This window comes from Oryx dammah, unplaced genomic scaffold, assembly GCF_014754425.2.
Source record: "Oryx dammah isolate SB20612 unplaced genomic scaffold, SCBI_Odam_1.1 HiC_scaffold_24, whole genome shotgun sequence".
Classification (NCBI taxonomy): Eukaryota; Metazoa; Chordata; class Mammalia; order Artiodactyla; family Bovidae; genus Oryx; species Oryx dammah.
The window spans coordinates 31,704,275-31,725,904 of record NW_024070208.1 but is presented as its reverse complement, the minus strand read 5'-3'; the positions used below and the strand labels follow the sequence as shown (position 1 = coordinate 31,725,904).

Sequence of the window (21,630 nt, the reverse complement as noted above, 5' to 3'; positions counted from 1 at the left end):
TGCGCTTTGTGGCCTGGCCGGCTCCACATCCTTCTTTGGTTTTTCCTGGAAGCATCACCACGTGGGAATGGTCCCTCCACTAGAGGGCGTAGTGGGAGCAAGCAGAGGACAGACAAGACAGCTTCAGCCCCCAAAACTGTGGAAGCACAGAGGGTCTCTAGGCTCCTGCCCCTGGAAAGAGGCCCTCTGTGCCTGCTGCAGAAGGGAGTTAGTTCTCAGCGTGAACCCCCGCTGCCATCAAGGTGACCTACCTGAGAGCAGGTAAAGAATGTTAACTGTGGTTACTGTATGTCCCTGAGGCAGTTAGATTTGATTCTGCTCAGTTGGGGACTGAAATTTTATTTCCCACGAGACCCTTTCCAGGACAGAAGTGGGCAGGGGAAGGTGCTGGGGTGAAAAGTTCTTGACTCTTTGGCAAAGCTCCAGGGACCATAACTCTGACTCCCCCCCCCCCAACCCCCGCTCAATGGTATATTTAGCTCTGCTTATTGGTAACTGTTTTGGGTAAATAAAGGTTGATTTACTGAACTTTTGGGACTCTGACAGAATCCACTGGATTTATTACAAATAATATTTAAAGATCCTAGTGAATTTATTTGGAAAATGAAATATCCCATTTCGATTTAGCCTTTCGGTTTTTCTTTCACCTTCTCTTTATAGGTCTTTAGGTTCCAAATATGAAATACAGCTGTGTGTTTTCCACGAAAACACTGAGCTCCACCAACAGGGAGGTGAATCATTAAATATAGCCCGAGAAGGAAGCAGGCTCTTCAAACAAAGGACGTACGAACGCAAACGTTCCATCCTGCCCAGGTCCCTGGGGTATTCTTGCTGGCTTAGTTCTTCCTGAAGCCAGCCCAGGATTTCAGGACTGAGGAGAAGTTGTACAACTCTCAGTCCAGGGTACCATTCTCCACTTTTTCTTATGTTTTTTTCCCCTCTTACCCAGGTCAGTGCGTGGAAAAAGTATTGAAGGGACATTAGAAGAGCTGGGTTCTTTCTTCTTGACTTTATCTTTTGCCAAGTTCATGTCCTTAAGGCAATTGCTGGACTTTCTAGGCACATCTGTGATGTGAGTGTGGACTAGCTGATCACAAAGATTCCTTTCAGCTTTAAGATTCTCATCATGTTAGTTTTCAGTTGCTAAGTCGTGTCCAACTCTTTGCAACTCCATGGACTGCAGCATGCCAGGCTTCCCTGTTCTTCAGTCTCCCAGAATTTGCTCAAACCCATGTCCATTGAGTTGGTGATGCTATCCAACCACCTCATCCTCTGTTGTCCCCTTCTCCTCCCACCCTCAGTCTTTCCCAACATCAGGGTCTTTTCCAGTGAGTCAGTTCTTCCCATCAGGTGGCCAAAGTATTGGAGCTTCAGTTTCAGCATCAGTCCTTCCAGTGAATATTCAGGGTTGATTTCCTATAGGATTAACTGGATCTCCTTGCAGTCCAAGGGATTCTCAAGAGTCTTCTCCAGCACCACAGTTCAAAAGTATCAATTCTTCAGTGCTCAGCCCTCTTTATGGTCCAACTCTCACATCTGCACATGACTACTGGAAAAACTATAGCTTTGACTAGATGGACCTTTGTCAGCAAAGTGATGTCTTTACCTTTTAATATGCCATCTAGGTTTGGGCTTCCCTGGTGGCTCAGATAGTAAAGAATCTGCCTTGCCATCATCTTTTAAGATACAAGTGACTGATCTGTGCATGTCTGGGTCTGTATGGAGAGAGGGGGAGGGAGATGGGGAGAGAGAAATTTATCAAGATGACTTGATATTTAGATAGATGGCTAGTAGATTTAATCTCTATCACTGCACACAGTGGGATCAAATAAGCTCTGTGCTCACCACAAAAAGAGTGTGATATATTAGCACAGAAAGAAAGAGTTTTTTTTTTTTTTTTTTTTTTGCTTCCTTGTTATCTAGCTCCCTTATTGGAGTGTCATTGCTTTACAATGTTGCATTAATTTCTGGGAAAAAAAAAAAAAAAGGAAAAAGCAGAGATGGTATTTTAAGCTTAGTCATTAATGGTGTTGACTGAGGAAAAGCACAACCTAAAAACTGTGAGTCAGGTTTATTCAGTGTCTTTCTGAGGACTGTGGTCTGGGAGCAGCCTTGCAGAGAGCTCTGAGGAGGTAGAGGAGGTCAGTTTATGTGTGATTCTGGTGAAGACAGCACGTGCAACCCAGAACATATGCAGGCGGAAGGCTGCTGCTAGTCCCAGGGAATAGATACCTTAGTTAATGGTTTCAGAGCTTTTCTGACTAGGGGAGAGAGCAAGATACAGGTTCCTAAAAAATTTCTCCTGTGAAAATATGTGACTATCTGAAGGTCTGTTCTGCTAGTTTTCCCAGAGCACAGATTGCCTTATTTCTAATCTCCACCTGAACTCCTTTCAGAGTGTTTTAAAGGTCAGCAAAAGATCCTCTGGAGGAGGAAATGGCAACCCACTCCAGTTTTCTTGCCTGGAAAATTCCATGGACAGAGGAACCTGGTGGGCTACCATCCATGGAGATGCAAAGAGTCGGACACGACTGAGCGACTGAGAACAAAGGTCAGCAACTTAAGTGGCTTATGACTTGGTCCTTGTAGAGCCGGATGGCTAGCTAGCAACATTTCTCTAATTGGCAATGGAAAAATGCATTTTCTGGTTTTATGCTATTATTTTTGTTGTTCAGTTGCTCTGGTCATGTCTAGCTCTTTGCAACCACATGCTGCAGCACATCAGGCTTCCCTGTTCTTCACCGTCTCAAACTCATGTCCATCGAGTTGGAGATGCCATCCAACCATCTCATCCTCTGTCACTCCCTTCTCCTCTTGCCTTCAGTCTTTCCCAGCATCAGGGTCTTTTCCAATAAGTCAGTTCTTCCCATCAGGTGGCCAAAGACTTGGAGCTTTAGCTTCAGCATTAGTCCTTCCAATGAATATTCAGGGTTGATTTCCTTTAGGATTGACTAGTTTGATCTCCTTGCAGTCTAAGGGACTCTCAAGAGTCTTCTCCAACACCGTAATTTGAAAGCATCAGTTCTTTGGTGCTCAGCCTTCTCTATGATCCAACTCTCACATCTGTACATGACTACTAGACGTGATTATGTTGCTATAGCCTGAATGGAAACTCAATTCTTTGTTGAACAATCCCTAACCCAGAAGTTCCTTACCTTGTTGAGAAAGAATAAGGCCCGTTTGCTCTTGAGATAGTTGGAGAGATTTCCATATTTGCAGTATTCAACAATCACCATCAGGGGCCCTGCAACCAAAGCAACACAAGCTCAGCCAGTCATCTGCCAGCTTCGGTAGGCCTGGAGGTCTCAAACCTGCTTGTTTTAATATTAGCGAGTTCTGGGGGAAACCCTGGGTTGGGAAGACCCCTTGGAGAAGGGAATGGTTACCCACTCCAGTACTCTTGCCTGGAGAATCCCATGGACAGAGGAGCCTGATGGGATACAGTTCATAGGGTCGCAAAGGAGTCAGACATGATTTGGTGACTAACATTTTCTGGGAGATGCAACTTAGGAGTGAGATTTCTTTTTCAACTGACCCTGAGAAAGAGTTTAAAAATACAAAAGGAGTAGACATGGAGGAGTATGGGGAAGAAGCGGGAAAAAAAAAAGAGTAGTAGAAGAGAGAGAGAACTTTGAGGAGGGGGCAGGGCAAGGTCAGGGCTCTGCCTGTGACTGGCAGCCACCTTCCCTGCCCCCAGCCTCGGGACACTGCCACATCAGCCCCTTCTCCCAGGTCCTGTCTGGCCTGGCTTCCCTGCACCACATACCCCTGGGGGCGTCTGCATGGAGACTGCGTTGGGGCTTTCAAGATCTAAAGTGGGGATCAGCCAATTTATAAAGGAAGAGAAGATAAATATTTGAGGCTCAGTAGGCCACACAACCCTGGAGAAGGGAATGGCAACCCACTCCAGTATTCTTGCCTGGAAAATCCCATGGACAGAGGAGCCTGGCGAGCTACAGTCCATGGGGTCGCCAAGAGTTGGACACAACTGGAGTGACTAAGCAGCAGGCCACACTTCTACTCAAGTCTGCCTCTGAAGCCTGAGAGCGCCTTGGATGACACCCTTGAGTGACTGTTTCAACTTTACAAACGCAGGGATTTAAATTTTGTAACATTATCCCATGTCACAAAATATACTTCTTTTGCCCGCCCCCCCCACCCCGTCCCCCAGCTATTTCAAACGGTCAAATGAAGCCCACAGGCTGACCGGCCGTGGTTTGCCAACTTCTGGCCAAAAGAAGCAAGAGGGTTGGGAAGGGAGGCAACCCCAGAGCTGCACTGCGGGTCCCCGGGCGCCCTGAAGTCTTCCCCCAGGCCCTTCAGTCCTCCCCACCACTCATCCAACCGGGCTCAAGGCCTGGGGGAAGAACAGCATCAGGTTCTGGATCAAAGAAGACGTGGCCCCAGAGGGGCTCCTGGCTGCGGGCCCTGCCCTGGGGGAGGTTGGAAAGGCCTGTGGGAGCCTCGGTCATGACACAGCCCAGTCCCTGCACTTGGCCTGGGTGGATGAGGCCTGTCTGAAGGCCATGGCCGGCCCCTCCTTCTCCTGGGATCCTGCTTGGAGCCATCCCTTCCCTTGGAGGAAGCTTCCAGAATGCCCACCTTCTGCGAGTTTACCTCGGCTCCCATCATGGGTGTCCTTTTGGATCTGGTTCATCAGAACCAGATGGGTCTCAAAGGGAGTCCTTCTGTTTGGAACCTTTAAGCTAAGCATCCAGGGAAGGCATTTCCAGGATGGGAGCCCCTTCCATCCTGGGACAGACTCCTCCGGACCACAGCAGGCCGTCTTCCAGGGGGTGGAGGGAAAGGTGGGGGGACAGAGAAGCTGCCCTGGAGTGTGAACCCGGAGAAGAGCAGCCCACCTTCCCACCTACCTCCTTGCTTGGTGCAGGCTCCCAACAGGTTGACAACGTTCAGATGGTGGCCGATGTGGGTCAGGATCTTGAGCTCGGTCATCAGAGCCTTGTACTCGCTGGCTGTGGCCCCCTCTGTGTGAGGGGCAAGGGAGAGTCAGGGCGACGGGACAGTGGGGCTCTCTCCTCGAGGGCGGCCCTCCTTCCCTCGGAGGCGAGCAGTGCTCAGCTCTCACTGCACCGCTTCCCCACGCTCTGCAGAAAGGCCAGTCTCCAGCCTATGTTCACTCCTCCACCCTCTTGAGCCAGCATCCTCTGGGCTACAGTGAGGCTGGAGTGGTGTGGGGTCAGTTACTGGACGTCCCTCTGGGTGGACCGGGTCCCGGAGGGTCGGGTGTTGACTTGGAGCGGGGCATCTGTGGGAGCGCCCTGCGGGAGCGCCCTCCCAAGGCTTACTTTTGTCAGAACCAGGCCCAGCTAGGAGCTTCCAGGCAGGGATGCGCCCACATCTCCTCTTTTTCTCACTTTCCCCACTTTGAGAATTACAAAGAAGAAGCACAGAGGGGCCTGCAAGGGCAGAGAGGCCCCTTCTGTAAACATCTCTGCTGTGTGTTATGTTTTCCCTGTAACCTCTTCCTCCCTGGATTCCTCAAGGTTATCTCAAGTCAGGAGGGTCCATAAGCATCTGACTTCAGCTTCATTCTCAGAGATAAACAACGTCAGTCTAAGAATTAGCAGAGTCTAAAGCCTAGATTAACTTTGTCCTGTCTGTCTGTTCTTATTGGTTAACTTATAAAGCATTAACAAATTTCAAATTATGTGTAGAAGTTTAAAAAAGTCATATTGGCTTGCTGTAAAATATTTCAACAATATGATGTTTATGGAGTAAAAAGTGAAAGTAATCCCAATCCAGTTACCTTTTTTTTTAAAAAAAAAAAAAGCCAGTTACCTTTTTAGAAGTAACCACTGTTAATCACGTGGAGTTTCAGACCCTTTTCTATGCATTTATAAATATATGTAGCCAATCAAAAGTCTTTTTTGTTTGTTTACATAAATGGGATCATATATAAAAACATAAAAGCAAATTTGATGTATATAATTTGCTTTCCCCCCTTTTAAATGTGCTGGACTTTTCTCATTCTTTTAAATTGATTAATGGCATTCCTGACATTTAGATGGTCTACAGTTGTGGTTTGTTTTTGCCATTACAAATATTATTTAATAAACAGCCTGTGATCTTTGCTCCCATGTGTGTTTCTATAGGACAGTCCTAGAAGTGAGTGGAAGGCTGTGCGTTTCACATTGTGGTGGATACTGGAATGGAATTTCATAAGCACAAGTCATTTTTTAATAATAACCAAATAAACACTAGAAGCCTCCCAGTGGAGTTGGGATTGGCTCAGAGTAGATGCTCAACAAATATTCGTTAGACAAATAAACAACATGATTACTCTTCTCATCTCAGACATGGGCTTAAGGCCCAGAAAGGTTAAAGGTTTTGCTCAAGGGCACTTTGAAAGAGCTTCTGAGTCATGGCCTTTGTTTGACCTTCTGCCTTTCCAGTGTCTCCTAGAAACAGATGGCCAACCAACTTAAACAAGAAAGCTTGAATGAAAATAGTGTTTTAGTGATGTTATATAGTGGGTGATTTGGCAATCTCTTGCAGTCAAGGCTGCTGGCTTAAAAAAAATGATAAGCCTTTATTAAGATATTATACACATTATTTTTGTATTGCGTAGAACAGATTCTCTGGGCCTTCAAAGAAAATCTCAAGTCAGAATTTCCCCCTCAGATTCATTCTTCTGATGCCCCTTTGGCACAGAGGCAAAACCAGGTTCTTTGGCTCACATTTTTCCATTTACAGGCAGGGCCACGGCTTTTATCTTGGGCCTATAATAGACAAGCATGGGCAGCCAATTTGCCCCTTCTAGCATCTCATTGCTCAGCTAGTTTTGTCTCCCTGTGTGTGCTAGTAAGCAGGAAGACAAAACTAGCTGAGGGATAAGATGCTTTCAGATTTAGTGTCAGCTTATCTCAAGGCTGGATACCAGCTTGCCTCCAGAACACAGACCAGAATCATTTTCAGGATTTTGGAGCAATGGATCATTTCTAGAAGGCAGCCCTTCTGTAGCACTGAGGTGTGTGTGTGTGTGTCAGGGGGATGAGCCTTGCACCCGAACTCTTCCTTTTGCATGGCTGAGTTGTGTGGCCTTGAAGAGGCTACTTAATCTTTCTGGGTGTTGGTTCTTTATCTGCAAACTGAGATAATAAAACCTACCTCACAGAAGCTCTAGAGAGAAAAATAAGAAAAGTGACAATTTCATGCAATCCAAGCTACCATATTAAAGTATATAGGGTTGGCCAGAAAGTTCGTTTGGGTTTTTCCATAATCCAATACCTAGTCTGGTGCTTTCTCGCATAGAAGACATGTTGATGCCTTTTCTTTTTAGACCCTGGGATTGGGGGTGTCCAGGGTGGGGTGCTGGAATGCAGGATGATCTCAGAAATGCCTGTGATCAACTGGGTAGTTCCCCTTGAACAAATCCTCCTGTTTCGTGGAGGCAAAACTCCTTTTTCCTGGCTACCTTCAGGCTCTTTGTAGAGCTTTATCAGAGGCGTCACTCAACAGGCTTTTCAAGTGGAAAATATCACCACACGGGGCTTTTTGCAGTGATGGTGTCAGCGCTGGATGAAGGTGAAGGCTTTGCCGTCCCTGCCCCCCAGCGAGTGGGTCTCTCAGCTGGACTCTTTGCCAGCTACCTGCTTGGCTGAGTGCAGAGCTTCCTGTGCCTGAAAACCCCCTGGCAATGTGTCAGCAACATTGGAAAGCTGAAAACTGCCCTGTGGGCTTTCAGTCCTGTTTCTTTCGGTTTGGGAACCTTAAAATGCATCGAAGTAACATGACAGTTTCATCACAATGAAGAAGGGTTTTCTGCACTTTTTTTGGCACCAGGGGCCAGTTTTGTGGAAGGTAATTTTTCCATGAACTGGGGGCAGGGGGAGGAGATGGTTTCAGGCTGATTCCTGTGCATCACATTCATTATGCACTTGATTTGTGTTATTACTATATCGGCTCCACCTCAGATCATCAGACGGTAGATCCTGGAGGTGGGGGACCCCTGCAGTGGGGAGCTGTGTGTCTTGGAGATGTTTGGTTTATGAGATTTTCAGTGGTTTTCATTTTCATTCTATCTTAGGGTGGTGATCATAAATTGCTTTGTCATTTGACCCACCTCCCAGTGCTTCACAGAGTGATAGTATTGTCAACATAGAAAGATAATTTGTTTATTTGTTTTTAAATCTCTAAAGAGGAAATGTTTTATGGACAGGACTTGATCCTATAAAATAGCTTGACGTTCTGATCAACTCAATTGTTCTAGTTTCATCGTCTTTATAGTGAGCTCAAGCCCCAGCTGAGCCTTTGAGATTTAGACATACAGCCAAGTTTCCATTGTAATGTCATAGGGGACCACTCCAAAAATTCATACCTGTGGTTACTATGAGCTTAGGTCCCTGGTAGCCTACAAGAGTCTGAGACAGGGTAGGAGAAACATCTTTGACAGAAATCATTTTCCCATGGATACTGCTGGACTGTTTCGCTTACAAGGTTTATTTTGAGCTCTTCGTGGCCTCATGGAAAGCTCCAGAGGTCAACGGTCTTCCAGCAGAAGAAAGTTATGTGGCCAGAGCAGACACGGCCTCTGTCTGTTGCTAGGCCACATTCCACTAGTACCAACACATAGGGAATGTAATGGGGAAGTTGAAAGCCCAATCAGAGCATCCATACCTTTCAGCATCTTTACAGCCACAGTCCGGCAGGTGGGTGATTTCTTGATGCCGAATGCCGATGCTTGCACCACTTTTCCGAAAGCCCCTCTTCCAAGTGACTTGCCTACAATGGAAAGAAGATGGTTTGTTTACCAAGCCAGCAGTATCAGTTTAAGTCTTTTTCAGGAAGAAAGGGCCTTTTCCCTATGTGTGTATGTGTGGCATGTAGCTTTGAAGGGAATCTCCAATGAACAGACCCCAAATGGGTTAGGGACACGTTTATGTGGCATCTTCCTTCCAACTCTTTACTGCACTGCCATGTGGCCCTTGCCCTGTACAGCGAGGCTAGGACCTTCCAGGACATTTGGGGCAGCTGTAGGGCCTGTTTGCTTTTACAAAGTCCTTCTCCAGGGGGAGAGGCTACAGAATCTGCAATTGGTTTTTTCCATCGTCTGATAACATCATTACCACAAAAATTCCCCTATGTTTAAACTAAACCCCTTTCTTGCCACTTAAGCTTATTTCTTCTGACCCGTGTTCCAGCAAAGGGAACAAACTGACAAGGGTGATTACTGCTATTGGCTATAATGATGCTTCAGAGCTACCAAAAAATCACTTAAGTAATTTCTCAGACTTCCTTGCCAGGCAGAATATCCTCCGTATTTTTAATGTGTCTTTACATGATGATTACAAATCTCTGTGGTTCAAACCATGCACCCCTCAACCCCGGGTAGCAATTTGTTTCAACCACAGAGAGGTGGTTGCCAAGTGCAGTAACAAAGTGTGAGGTTTCATTCATGGTTCCCCAGTGGTATGCTATGTTCTAATGACTGCTAGCACATTTGTTTGTTTCCCTCACCCTTGAATGAGACCACTTGACTCAAAGGGGCAAGGACCATGCCTGAATCTTCCTGGAACCTGGTGCATGGGGCATCAGGGTCCCTGTGCATTAGTACAGAAGGGAGAGGTGCCTTTGGGAGTTTGTGAGATGCTCAAACCAAGCCTCTTACAGTCCTAAGTTAACTGGAGGGGCCTGTGGGATGCACAGCTGCACAGTGCCCTGTGAGGAGGGCACCTCCCTCCTTTTTCGATCAGTGCTTCCTTCTGCATCTCCAGGACACAGGTAGCTGACTCCAACCTGTCCAGTAGGAAACCAATACCCCTCAATCGTGATATGGCAGGAGAAAGAGTGAGCCAAAGAAGTCACCTTTTGTTGGTTCTTTGGGGGCAGAGCTGTGGAGTGGGGGAAGCCAACAGAATGCTTCTGATGAAAATTAAATCCTGGATCAGTTCAGTTCACTTCAGTCACTCAGTCAGGTCCGACTCTTTGCTACCCATGGACTGTAGCATGCCATCATCAGCTCCCGGAGTTTACTCAAACTCATGTCCATCCAGTCAGTGATGCCATCCAACCATCTCATCCTCTGTCATCCCCTTCTCCTCCTGCCTTCAGTCTTTCCCAGCATCAGGGTCTTTTCAAATGAGTCAGCTCTTCACATCAGCTGGCCAAAGTATTGGAGTTTCAGCTTCAGCATCAGTCCTTCCAATAAATATTCAGGACTGATTTCCTTTAGGATGGACTGGTTGGATCTCCTTGCAGTCCAAGGGACTCTCAAGAGTCTTCTCCAATACCACAGTTCAAAAGCATCGATTCTTCTGTGCTCAGCTTTCTCTGTAGTCCAACTCTCATATCCATATATGACTACTGGAAAAACCATAGCCTTGACTAGATGGACCTTTGTTAAAGTAATGTTTCCGGTAGTCAGTGTTAATTTAACACAGCACCTCTGGTCCTATTTCTTTCTCGGGCTGTTCTGATAATGTGTTTTCAGTGAGCTAACTTTCCTCCCTCCCTCCCTTCCTTCCCAAAAGACACAGTTTGTTTGTTTGTTAAGATTCCTGGAAAGTTTATAATGAAGCTCTCCTTGTCCTTATCCTACTGGAACCTTGCATGCATGCATAACTCCTCAGTAACAAAGTGTCCTCACCTGCCTTAACTTAGAGTCTTCCACTGCCCAACCCCCGGCATCCAGTAAGGACGTGGGAAGAGCTCGGTAGCCAGTGTCATCAGAGGCGTCTCCCTGCCTGGGTCTCATGAGGACGCTGGTGAGATGACACGCCTCCCCGGGTCAGAGAGGCACCTGTCGTGCTAACAGAGATCCTCCTCCCAAGGCACACTCATGGGCCGGGATACAGCCTCTGCTTCCTTCTTCAGATCAAAGTGTCCAAGAAATAGCGAAATTAGGGCTTCTCTCTTACATACAAGAGTGTCAAGTGGACCCTGAAATGGGATATGGGAAGCACGCTGGCAGATGCCTTCCCCAGATTTGTAAAAATTGGTGTTTTCTGATTAGAGGCTTAATCCTTGCTTTCATAAGGTAAAAGAACACCTTTTCTTCTGCATCACCTTCTATTGTCTCCTGTGAAAATTGTCCTGAGCCTGAGACAGGTAACGAGCATCTCTGTTTTGGGTACCTGTCCACAGACCCCTGCTTGTCTGGGGCAGGCAGCATCCTTTTCATCCCATCTCCAGCCCCGACACATCCCCTTCTTTGTCAGCACAAAACACTTCCCATCTTCCAATGGGAAGGTGCCCTGTCAGACATGATCTTAATTTCTGTGAGTTGAGGACTTTGCCTTGACCAGTGAGAACGAGCCCATTCTCACTTGACTTCCTTCAGATTTTTCATTTATTCTCTTGGAAGCTGACTGTCGCCTCGTAAAACAGCCTGAAGCTCTTACAAGCTCTTTAATCATCTGATACATCTCAGTCCTCTGGCAGACACACCATTCCAGTGTCAGGGGAGCCCTGCCACGCTGGATTGATCTTGCTTGGTCCTTCTTTTCCCTTAATCCTCCTTGGTGCTACCTGGATGCCACTAGCTAGCTTGGAAAAGAGTGCTGGGTCATTGTTATGGAATGGAATACTACCGGGATCTCCTCTGAGAGGGACTGGTTAGGGTCCCTAGACAGGGAGGGTGGTTGGGGGAGAGCAGGGCAGCCTGGAGCTGAGCCCTTCTTGGCATCCAGGATGGTCTTCCAGGAGGCAGAAGCAACCCAGGCTCAAGCCACTCACCAGATTTCAGACATCCTATGTGCTTTCCCATGGTAGGTAATTCTGACTTTATCTTCCAATGGGAAGATCCCCTGTTTGACATGATCTCAACTTCTGTGATAAATATATAGGAGTTGAATTTTCTCCCAGCTTTGGTGAGGAATCACTAATAAAACAAGTTTCTTTAGTTCTGGATTCCAGGAGTTTCAATGGTAGCAATACTCTGGACCCAAGCCTCAGCCCTGTCTGTCTCTCAGATGCTATCAATTCCAGCTTCTCTCACCAGGGCTGCGGGTTGTAAGCCAGAGGGAAGACGCAGCTGAAATCAGAAGCCATTTGGTCTGTGTGTTTCTCTGTATCTGTAACCCATTATAACTCTCGCATCAAACCAACTTTTCCTCTTCATCCATCCAGACATCATTTTGGTTACTTTCACTTGTCAGACGTGACTTCAGATTGTTCTGTTATCTACTTGGCTTAAGAAACACATCTTGGGCCTCTCTGCTCCCATAGAAGTGGGACGAGGCTTCCTCTGGCCCTTGGAGCCATACTCGGCACTGAAAGGCCAAGCTGGTTTGTCTGACACACTTACTCTCACCCATCAGAGACACTCGCATGCCTATCAGCTGAATCATTGCATCTGGCGACTCTGGGAGGGAAGAGAACTATAAGATCTCTAGCAAGGAGCATCTTCTGAAATGGGCTTATCTAAACCCACAGAGCCCCTGGGGGAATTCTGGTTCACAGTCTACCTCGATGGGCCATCAAGGATCACAGTGGTCCTAGGCCAAGGAATGAAGGAATGGGACAGAAAGCTCTAGCATCCCGTACAGAAGAAGCATGCCTGCTTGTGACTAATACCTCTGGAAAGCAGTGTGGCCTGAGAATGGCTTACAGTTGTGGGAAAATTATCGCATGTTCCTGCCAAGGTCACTGGGGGCGAGGGGGTCTGGGCCAGCTGCCATGTAATTTAGACGTACAGAAGGAACTCATCTGGTGTACCACCTGCCCCGAACTACTCTAAATTTAGTTGACCCCCCAACTGTCCCCATCAGCAGCCATTGCTGGCTTTTTGCCTGTCTTTCCAGCATTTTTTTTTTTTTTTACTGATTTTTTTTTTTTAACTGATTTCCAATTTTCTCCCCCAAGCCAAACAGCACACATTCTTGGGGCCAAGTCTTCCTTCTCATATAGGGAGAAATAAAGGTGGAATCAAGCCCAAGAGAAAGACAAAACCCCTCTGTCCCCTCCCCTCCCCCACAATACAGTCTGCATGTGGGGGAGGGGCAGCTTTGCCACTGCATTTGTAACAAGTGCTCTGCACAGAGTAACAAGCGCCTCTGGCTCCACAATCTCTCTCCCTAGTTCCAAATACTAATGATTCTTCAGAAGCCACTGTCTGAGTATCTGGACAGGCGTCTTGGAGGCTCCTGGGCTGAAGAGTAATTCGCGTTGTGACCTCTGAGCTGGAGGGACTTGGGGGCTGAGCTGGCGGGAAAGCATGCTACTTGGTGTCAACAGCATCCCTGTTACCTAGGAAACAACAATCTTCCCCTTCTGTCAGTGGAGCATAAACATGAAAGAGAAGGGCTTTCTTCTCTGTGTTGGTCATTCCAGACACCCAGGGAAATTCAAAGTATGTAACTTACAGATTCGTGCAACGGGGCTTTTTGATCCGCAGTTGTGGCAAGCACCGGCTCTTTCACCAAATACTCGGTTTCCCTGCACCTCCCCATTCTGAATTCTGTTCCAGGTCACCATTTTCTAAAATTTTTTTTTAAATTTTATTTATTTTTAATTGGAGAATAATCGCTTTACAATGTTGTGTTGGTTTCTGCCGTACATCGACATGAAGCAGCCATAGGTGTGCCTGTGTCCCCTCCTTCTTGACCCTCCCTCCGAGCCCCTACCCCATCCCGTCCTCTAGGTTGGCACAGAGCACCAGGCTGAGCTCCCTGCGTCCTACGGTAAATTCCCACTAGTTGTCTATTTTATACATGGTAATATGCGGATTTCCAGCTGCTCTCAATTTGTCTCCCCCTTTCCTTTCCCTGCTGTGTCCACAAGTCTGTCTCTACGTCTGCATCTCCACTGTGGCCCTGTGAATAGGTTCATCAGTACCACCTTTCCAGATTCCATGAAGTGAAGTTGTGAAGTTGCTCAGTCGTATCCGACTCTTTGCAACCCCATGGACTGTAGCCTACCAGACTTCTCAGTCCGTGGGATTTTCCAGGCAAGAGTACTGGAGTGGGTTGCCATTCCGTTCTTCAGGAGATCTTCCTGACCCAGGGATTGAACCCTCGTCTGCTGCATTGTAGGCAGACGCTTTACCCTCTGAGCCACCAGGGAATATATGTGTTAATACATGATATTTGGGTTTCCCTGACTCAGATGGTAAAGAATCTGCCCTCAGTGCAAGAGACCTGGGTTCGATCCCTGGGTCGGGAAGATCCCCTGGAGAAGGGAATGGCTATCCACTCCAGTACTCTTGCCTGGGAAATCCCATGGACAGAGGAGCCTGGCAGACTATAAAGTCCATGGGATCGGGGCTTCCCAGGTAGTACTAGGGGTAAAGAACCCACCTGCCAACATAGGAGATGTAAAAGACGTGGTTTCATTCCCGGGTGAGGAAGATCCCTTGGAGGAGGACATGGCAACCCACTCCAAAAGTCTTGCCTGGAGAATCTCATGGACAGAGGAGCCTGGAGGGCTACAGTCCAAGGGTTGCAAAGAGTTGGACAAAACTGAAGTGACTTAGCATATGTGATACTTGTTTTTCTCTTTGACTTACTTCACTCTGTGTAACAGGCTCTTGGTTCATCCACTTCACTAGAATTGACTCATTCATTCCTTTTAATGGCTCAGTAATAGTCCATTGTATGTATGCACCACAACTTCTTTATCCATTCATCTGCCGATGGACCTCTAGGTTGCTTCCTTGTCTTGGCTATTGTAAATAGTGCTGCGATGAACATTGGGGCACGGTGTTCACCACTTTCTCATCCTACAGAAGTTTTGTTATTTAACAGTGTCTATAAGACGCTGCTGAAACTAATCGCTCCCTTCCCCTTCACTTTATCTGCTCTCATGTCCGTGTCCTTCTCCCTTCGAAGGGATGGACTCAAGCACCTTTGCATCCCTACCACTGAGATGTGTCAGCTGCTCGGTGAAAATGCCTGATGACTGTTGAAAGAAGGGACGGGTGCTGCCTTGTCCCCTTGACCTGCTGTCTCACCATTCCAGAGAATTCTTTCTCTCTGTGTCCATCTCCCTTGCTGGTTTTTGAGCAACTAGAGGGTAGAATCCCGCATCTAGTTACTTCTGCTTCCCTCAGAGCACTGTGTTTTGTGGGCAGTGGGAGCTTGGTGCAGGTTTAGGAATCCAGGGAACAAATACATTACCCAGTTTAAGTCTCTCCCGGGCAAACTCCCACTTGCTGGCATCGTAAGGGAGCCGATCGCACTGCTCATCCAGGGGAACTTCATCTGGGTCCATGATAATCGACAGATAATCAGGTTTAATCTCAGAAGACGACTAAGGAATAAAGAGATCTCAGAGTCACCAACCAGGGAACAACTTAAGCCCAGATACATAATGTAAGACAGTACTTGGCATCATCAGCTGCTCTTTTGGTTCATTGGGCTGAAACCACGTGGGCGGGAGCAGCAGCACGTGCCCTCTGCGTGCACAGAGATGCATCACACACGAGCATTCAATTTCCATCAAGCCACTCCTTACTCTCTTCACAATGCGTTTCTCTGGTACCCCCTCCACTGTCCTGTCTCGGACCAAATGCACTCAGATTCTGCAGGGACCTTAATGCTTTTTCTTAAACAGTGATCAGAAACTCCCCGGTGGCTCAGTGGTAGAGAATCCAGCTACCAGTGCAGGAGGTGTGGGTTGATCCCCGGGTGGGGAAGATCCCCTGGAGAAGGGAAGGGCGGCCCACTCCAGTATCCTCGCCTGGGAAAGTCCATGAACAGAGGAGCCTGGTGGGCTACAGACCATGGGGTCACAAAGAGTCGGACAGGACTTAGCAACTAAACCACCACCAAGCAGTGATCACATAATAATTCTTCTCTGAAAAAATGCAAAGTATTTTAATAAAATCATTCCAAACAATGACTATAAATAACTTTCCATGGTCATTCTCCAGGAATACGCGTGGCAGATAGGTCAGCAGTGGGTTGTGGCTTTTCTGGATTTGTAAGAAAGGCTAAAGTGGCCAAGTAAACCCAGGGTCCCTGGGACAGTGGAGAAGCGCATTTCATATGAAGTGGTTAAAGACACCCAGAAGGCCCCTTGGTTGCCACAGCAACCTGACAAGGCTAGAGTGAGATTAGAATAAGATTCACCTGGAGGAGTTACAGAAAAAGGGTACTGAGCTCAGAACTTAAACACCAGTCAGCCCTTCTGAAAGAATAATATAAAGGAATCCACCAGCAAGTAGGCTCCACAAGTTTCCTGGTGACCAAAATTTTGTGAGTCCCTATTCAGATGGACTGGATTCATCTGAACTGTTTGAGTATTTACATTAAAATTCATGTAAAATGCAAGGTTATTCAGCACATTGCAAGTTTATATATTTAGCATACATAGCTGTGACTCACAGGCAGGAAAAAGATGAAAAGAAAAAGGAAAAATGTACAAAAAGAAAATAGATTTGTCTTCAGTGAGAAATTGAAGTTAAGAAATAGTAAATATTTGCTATAAACAAAATGTAAAAAAAATAGAAGTTGATTATTTCAAAGGCAAAGGGATAAGACTTATACACAGCTATATTTCAAGTTCTTTTGGCCACTGGTATAATAAGATGTTGAATAAATAAGGTGGCACCTACTTTCTAGTGCTTGTTTTATCTTGGTGATGCAAATGAAGCCCAGAACATACCCTTTATTTCAGATCATATGTAACCGGATTTACATTCAGTGTGTTAGGTTCACATTCATGGGTAATATACCCTGTTCATATTAATTGATTGTAGAATTGACTGCAGTTCTGTAGGCAGGACAGAAAAGAAGTACGCTTGCCCGTAGAGGCTGGGTTTTGATAACTCTTGTCTAGAAGTTACTTACACTTCATTGAAATGAGTTTAGGGCCCTTCCTTTCTGTGCATTTCCCTAAACAGGATCAGAGTTGAGCAGAGAAGACAAACCTCCCTATCCATTCGACTTCACACCCGCCCACATTCTTTGGCCCTGACTCATCCCGTCCTGGACTGTCACAGCTCACCTCATCCATCACTCGCAATCTGCCTCTTTCTCACAAAAATTATCACTGAAATGTGTGACAGATAGCTCAGGGCAGGAAGATTGCCTGGGCTCCACAAAGAGTGGAAAATGGAGACAGATAGGGAGCACGCTTGTCCTGAGCTGCATTTGCCAGCGTGGTAGACGGGGAGGGGGTGGGGGGCGCCACGTAAAGACACTAGTGCGAGGCTGGAGGGCTGGACGGGAGTGTTCTTTCCCACACCAGGGTCCTGGGTGCTCATGAGTGGCATGGATGGAGGAGCTTTGATGACTCCAGTTCTCAGCGTGTGCAATAGCCAAGGCCATGAGACACCATCTCCAGTCTTCCAAGAGCAGAGGAAGAGCTGCGGCCCAGCCAGGGACAGCTTGGGTCCTGTGGGAGCTGAGTGACGTGGGCAGGGGTAGTGACTGAGCCAGGAGGGCAGCCCACGGAAGACAGTCTGCCCACACGGCCCCTGAGGAATCCTATGGTTTGTCTTAAGGTAGACGAGAGGAGATCCCCAACAGACCTTCAGGAAGGGCTTTGAGAGGAGCCTGCTGGGAGAGTCTTGGTTGACCGATGCTTATTCTTTCAATTGACCAAAACACAGAGCACCCACTGGGTGCTAGGCATGGAAATTGCTTGGTCAGGTGCTTCAGAGCCCAGATGTGGAGGCGTGGGTTTGAATCAGAACCTACATATTACCTTGGGCAAGTTACTTAACTTTATTAAGCCTAGTTTCCTTATCAGTAAGGCAGTGTCAGTAGTGGTACTTATCTCATAGAGTTGCTGTGAATATCATGCAAAATAGTCTATGAAAAGCTATTCGAAGGGCCTGGTGTATAGTAAGCATGAATAAATATTAGCTTTAGTTGGCCTGTGCAGGGTGGGGATGAAAAGAGAAAATACAGTCCTTATCAGTGAGGAATTTACACATCGGTTAGAGAAATCAGCTGGAGATATGGTTTTGATGCCTTGTTCCTCTTTGCCTTCCCAAACCACTTACTTCTCAAATCCTATAGGCATTCTGTCACTGAGATGGTCCTTTCTTGCCTTCATCCTTTCTTGTTGACATTCAAACTTTCTAACTTTTTAGACATACAGGGGACCTCTTCGATTGAGTCCCAGAATGCCTTTCCAGTGTTATTTCCACTAAGCTCCCATATGCAAAGTACCCAGATGTTGTCCCTAACCTGGGGAGTGGGCCAGAGTGAGGGTGGGCTGTTTTTCTACTGCTTTCCTTCCAGCAGCAACCTTCAAAGTCTGTCTCTAAACGGAGCTCTCTCTGAAGTTTCTCTGCCCTCTATTCCTTTGAACTCTGTAGTCTTTGTACTGCCCTTGTAGATTTGGAAGGTTCCGCTTTTGTTAGATGTGTTTTCCTATATGATGTACCTCCCCTTTCCAAATCCCGTTGTTTACCTTTTGCTTCCTTCGAAAGCAGTGGCTTTCCTTGTCGTGTCTTAAAGCCAGTCGCTCCGCGCAGCAGAAGCCACAGGTTATTTATTCACCATGCAGGAGGGCTGCCAGTCGACATACCAACCCTGGAAGTATAACCTTCCTGGTTTCGAACAGCAAGTCTAATGTCACACAACCTGAGTTCAAAACTCAGCTGCGACTCTAAACTAGCTAAGTGACTCTAGGCAGGTTATTTTACCTCTTTGAGCCTCAGTTCCCCTCTCCTTAAAATGGGAATAATAATATATTTATATCTTTGTGTTTTTTAAAGGACTGAAATATGACATAAAGAGCTCCCCAAATGTGCCACAAACGCTCAGCACATAAAATGGTGAAAGTGATTTAAAGTGATTAAAAAAAAAATAAAGCATAAGAGATGAGCTTATTATCTTATGTAATGATTTTCTAATTCAGAACTCCTTAAAGATAACTGTTTCTTTGATATATTTTTCTTCTATATATTATATTTTAATGTAATATCTTTTAACAGCAACCAAAACTAGTCTTTATAAATTAAAAAATTTAAATGAAAATAATATAATCATTCTTAAAAAAATAAGACTTGCATGTTAATAAGGACTAATACAGCTCTAGAAATTGAGGAGGTCTCTCCTTGGTACTTTACAAGTCCTGTTGATTTTATCCCCTAAATATCTCTTCAAGTCTAATCCTTTGGACTAAGCGACCGTCATTTCTGACTTGGACTGCATTCACTGGGTTCTTCTCTATTCACTCTTGTCCACTCTGGTTCTTTCTCCTCATACAGCCTGAAATCGTCTTTCCAGACACAGGTCTCTCACATTTAAAATCACCTACCTCTGCTTAACTGCCCCTCCCACCCCCTGCCAAGGCTTCCTCTTCTAAAACACAGAGGAAATTGCTTCCCACGGCCTACAGGGCCTGCCTGGACAGCCTCTCTTCTCCGGCCTCCCCTCGTCCGCCGCCCCCACCTCTGCCCGGATCAGTCTGACCTCCTCACCGTATCTCCTCTGCCTGCAGACTTCCCCTCCCTTACATGCTATGTAATCGGCTGACTCCGGTCACCGCTTGACATCTGCCTGTGCTACAGTCGGTCTCTCCCCAGACTACACACAGCAGCCTCTCCTCTGCTCTGTCACCAGAGAGCCCTACACAGGGCCTGGCCTCTGCCCTGAACGGGCGCCTGGGACGTATTTAAGGCATGAATGAATGAGTGTTGGCTCGTCGCCCCCTTCCCCCCAACCCAGTAAGCTTCAGAGAAACACTGGTTGTGCTAACAGGCCTAATGATAGGGATCTGATGTCTTGAATTTCAACCTAAGCCTCACACGCTGAAGAACTTAATTTTATCATGGGGCTCAGAGGATGGAACAGCAGACAGAGATAAGACAGAGGTGGGTCTTTATTTTGCCTTTTCCTTTTTGTCTCTTAGCAGAGAGTGAGATTAAGAAAATGAATATTTCTCAGATCTCATGTGGCCTTTAAAGACTTCCTTTTACACTGAAGATGTTCCTTCTGTGTGTGGGACATAGTCATCTGTTCATTGTTCTAGCTTTGTTTTTTGAACGCTCCACGTTAGGGTGAGATGTTTTTTTCTTTGGATTTTCTTTTTTTTGGCCATCAGGCATGTGGGATCTTCGTTCCCTGGCCAGAGATTGAACCCTTGCCCCCTGCAGTGGAAGCGCGGAGTCTTAACTGCCAGACAAACAGGGAAGGAAGTCCTGAGAGACGGTTTAATGATTCGTCTACCATGTTCACCTGTTCAGGGCCTGCTCTGGACATCAGGCATTTGGGGAAACAGGCATTTTTTGGGGAAATCTAGCATGATGTCCGGAGAAGGCAATGGCACCCCATTCCAGTACTCTTGCCTGGAAAATCCCATGGATGGAGGAGCTTGGTGGGCTGCCATCTATGGGGTCACACAGAGTCAGACACGACTGAGCGACTTCACTTTCACTTTTCACTTTCATGCACTGGAGAAGGAAACGGCAACCCACTCCAGTGTTCTTGCCTGGAGAATCCCAGGGACGGGGGAGCCTGGTGGGCTGCCGTCTATGGGGTTGCACAGAGTCGGACACGACTGAAGCGACTTAGCAGCAGCAGCAGCATGATGTCACTACACCAGCAGTGCCACTGGGCCTTGTGGCAGATTTTTGCCAAAAGGAGCATAGAATTTCATCTGAAATATTCTTACCCTTTTCAGTTTTCGGATAAAAAGCGTTAACAGGAGCCAGAAGAGGGTTGCAGCCACACAGGTGCACGTCAGAGTGATGAGCTCCAGGTTAGACTTGTCTGAGGTCCCTGGAGAGATAAAAAACACCAAGAGGGCGCTAAACAGCAGCTCACAACCCCTGGGTCTGTGATTTGACAGAAAGAGGTCAGTGGCCCCCAAGTGCTTCATCAGGGCGAACACAATCAGCTCCCAGCACAGAGCCTCTCACCTTCTGGGTCAGGCAGGGTTCATGCTATTATCGTCATAAACTCACATGGAAATGAAAAGACTTTCCAGAAATGTTGCGGTGGAGTTTGCCAACAACTCCAGAAATAGTGAGTTAAAAGTCAGAGGAGAAATTAAAAATGGGGAAAAAAAAATTAAGGCAGGAACAAGACCTCATTAAAGTGCTAAATCTGGACGATGTGAAATCTCCCTAATGGGTTTGGGAGGAAATTCTAAAGAAAAAGAAAAAAAAAAGGACATAAAAAGTCTCCTTGGGGAATCACAAACGTCTTCAAAGTAGACTTTAAAAATAAAAATAAAGCTCCAGGACTGTCACAATCACCCGCTCACTCCTCTTGGAACAGACAGGCCAACCCTCTGGGTCTGACCACTCATGTCTGGGTCGCTCACGTCCGAGGCTTCTTCTCAGGCGGAGCTGAGCCAAGGGACCTGCTGCAGCTGATTCTTCCCCGTCACCTTGTTCCTCAGAGTCAGAGATGAAAGCCGAGCACTGTTTCTCCACGACCAGAAAGAAAAGACCCAAGGTATCCAAGAGAAGCTTCCAGAGAGGATCCTCCATGGGATTTAAAGGAATGCCCCGTGAACCAGGACTGAGGTTCCCTGCTTCTCGATGCCAGGGGAGTGTCCTGGGAGCTCTAAAGGGATGCCCTTGTCCTTAACCATCACTGATGGTCTTGCGACCCCATGGACTATAGCCCACCAGGCTCCCCGGTCCATGGGATTTTCCAGGCAAGAATACTGGAGTGGGTTTCCATTTCCTTCTCCAGGGGATCTTCCCATCCCAGGAATTGAACCTGGGTCTCCTGCATTGCAGGTGGATTCTTTACCGACTGA

At 46.8% G+C, this 21,630-nt stretch overlaps 1 protein-coding gene across 1 annotated transcript in view; it reads right to left on the bottom strand.

The window, feature by feature from the left end:
* FLT1 (fms related receptor tyrosine kinase 1) overlaps window positions 1–21,630 on the bottom strand; it is a 205,945-nt gene that overhangs the window by 24,660 nt on the left and 159,655 nt on the right. Inside the window, exons 16-20 of the mRNA XM_040266731.1 lie at window positions 20,533–20,639; window positions 15,078–15,210; window positions 8,641–8,745; window positions 4,875–4,988; window positions 3,156–3,244 (exon numbers count right to left, since the gene is read on the bottom strand). Coding sequence (XP_040122665.1) covers window positions 3,156–3,244; window positions 4,875–4,988; window positions 8,641–8,745; window positions 15,078–15,210; window positions 20,533–20,639 — 548 coding nt within the window. The remainder of the gene's footprint in view (window positions 1–3,155; window positions 3,245–4,874; window positions 4,989–8,640; window positions 8,746–15,077; window positions 15,211–20,532; window positions 20,640–21,630) is intronic.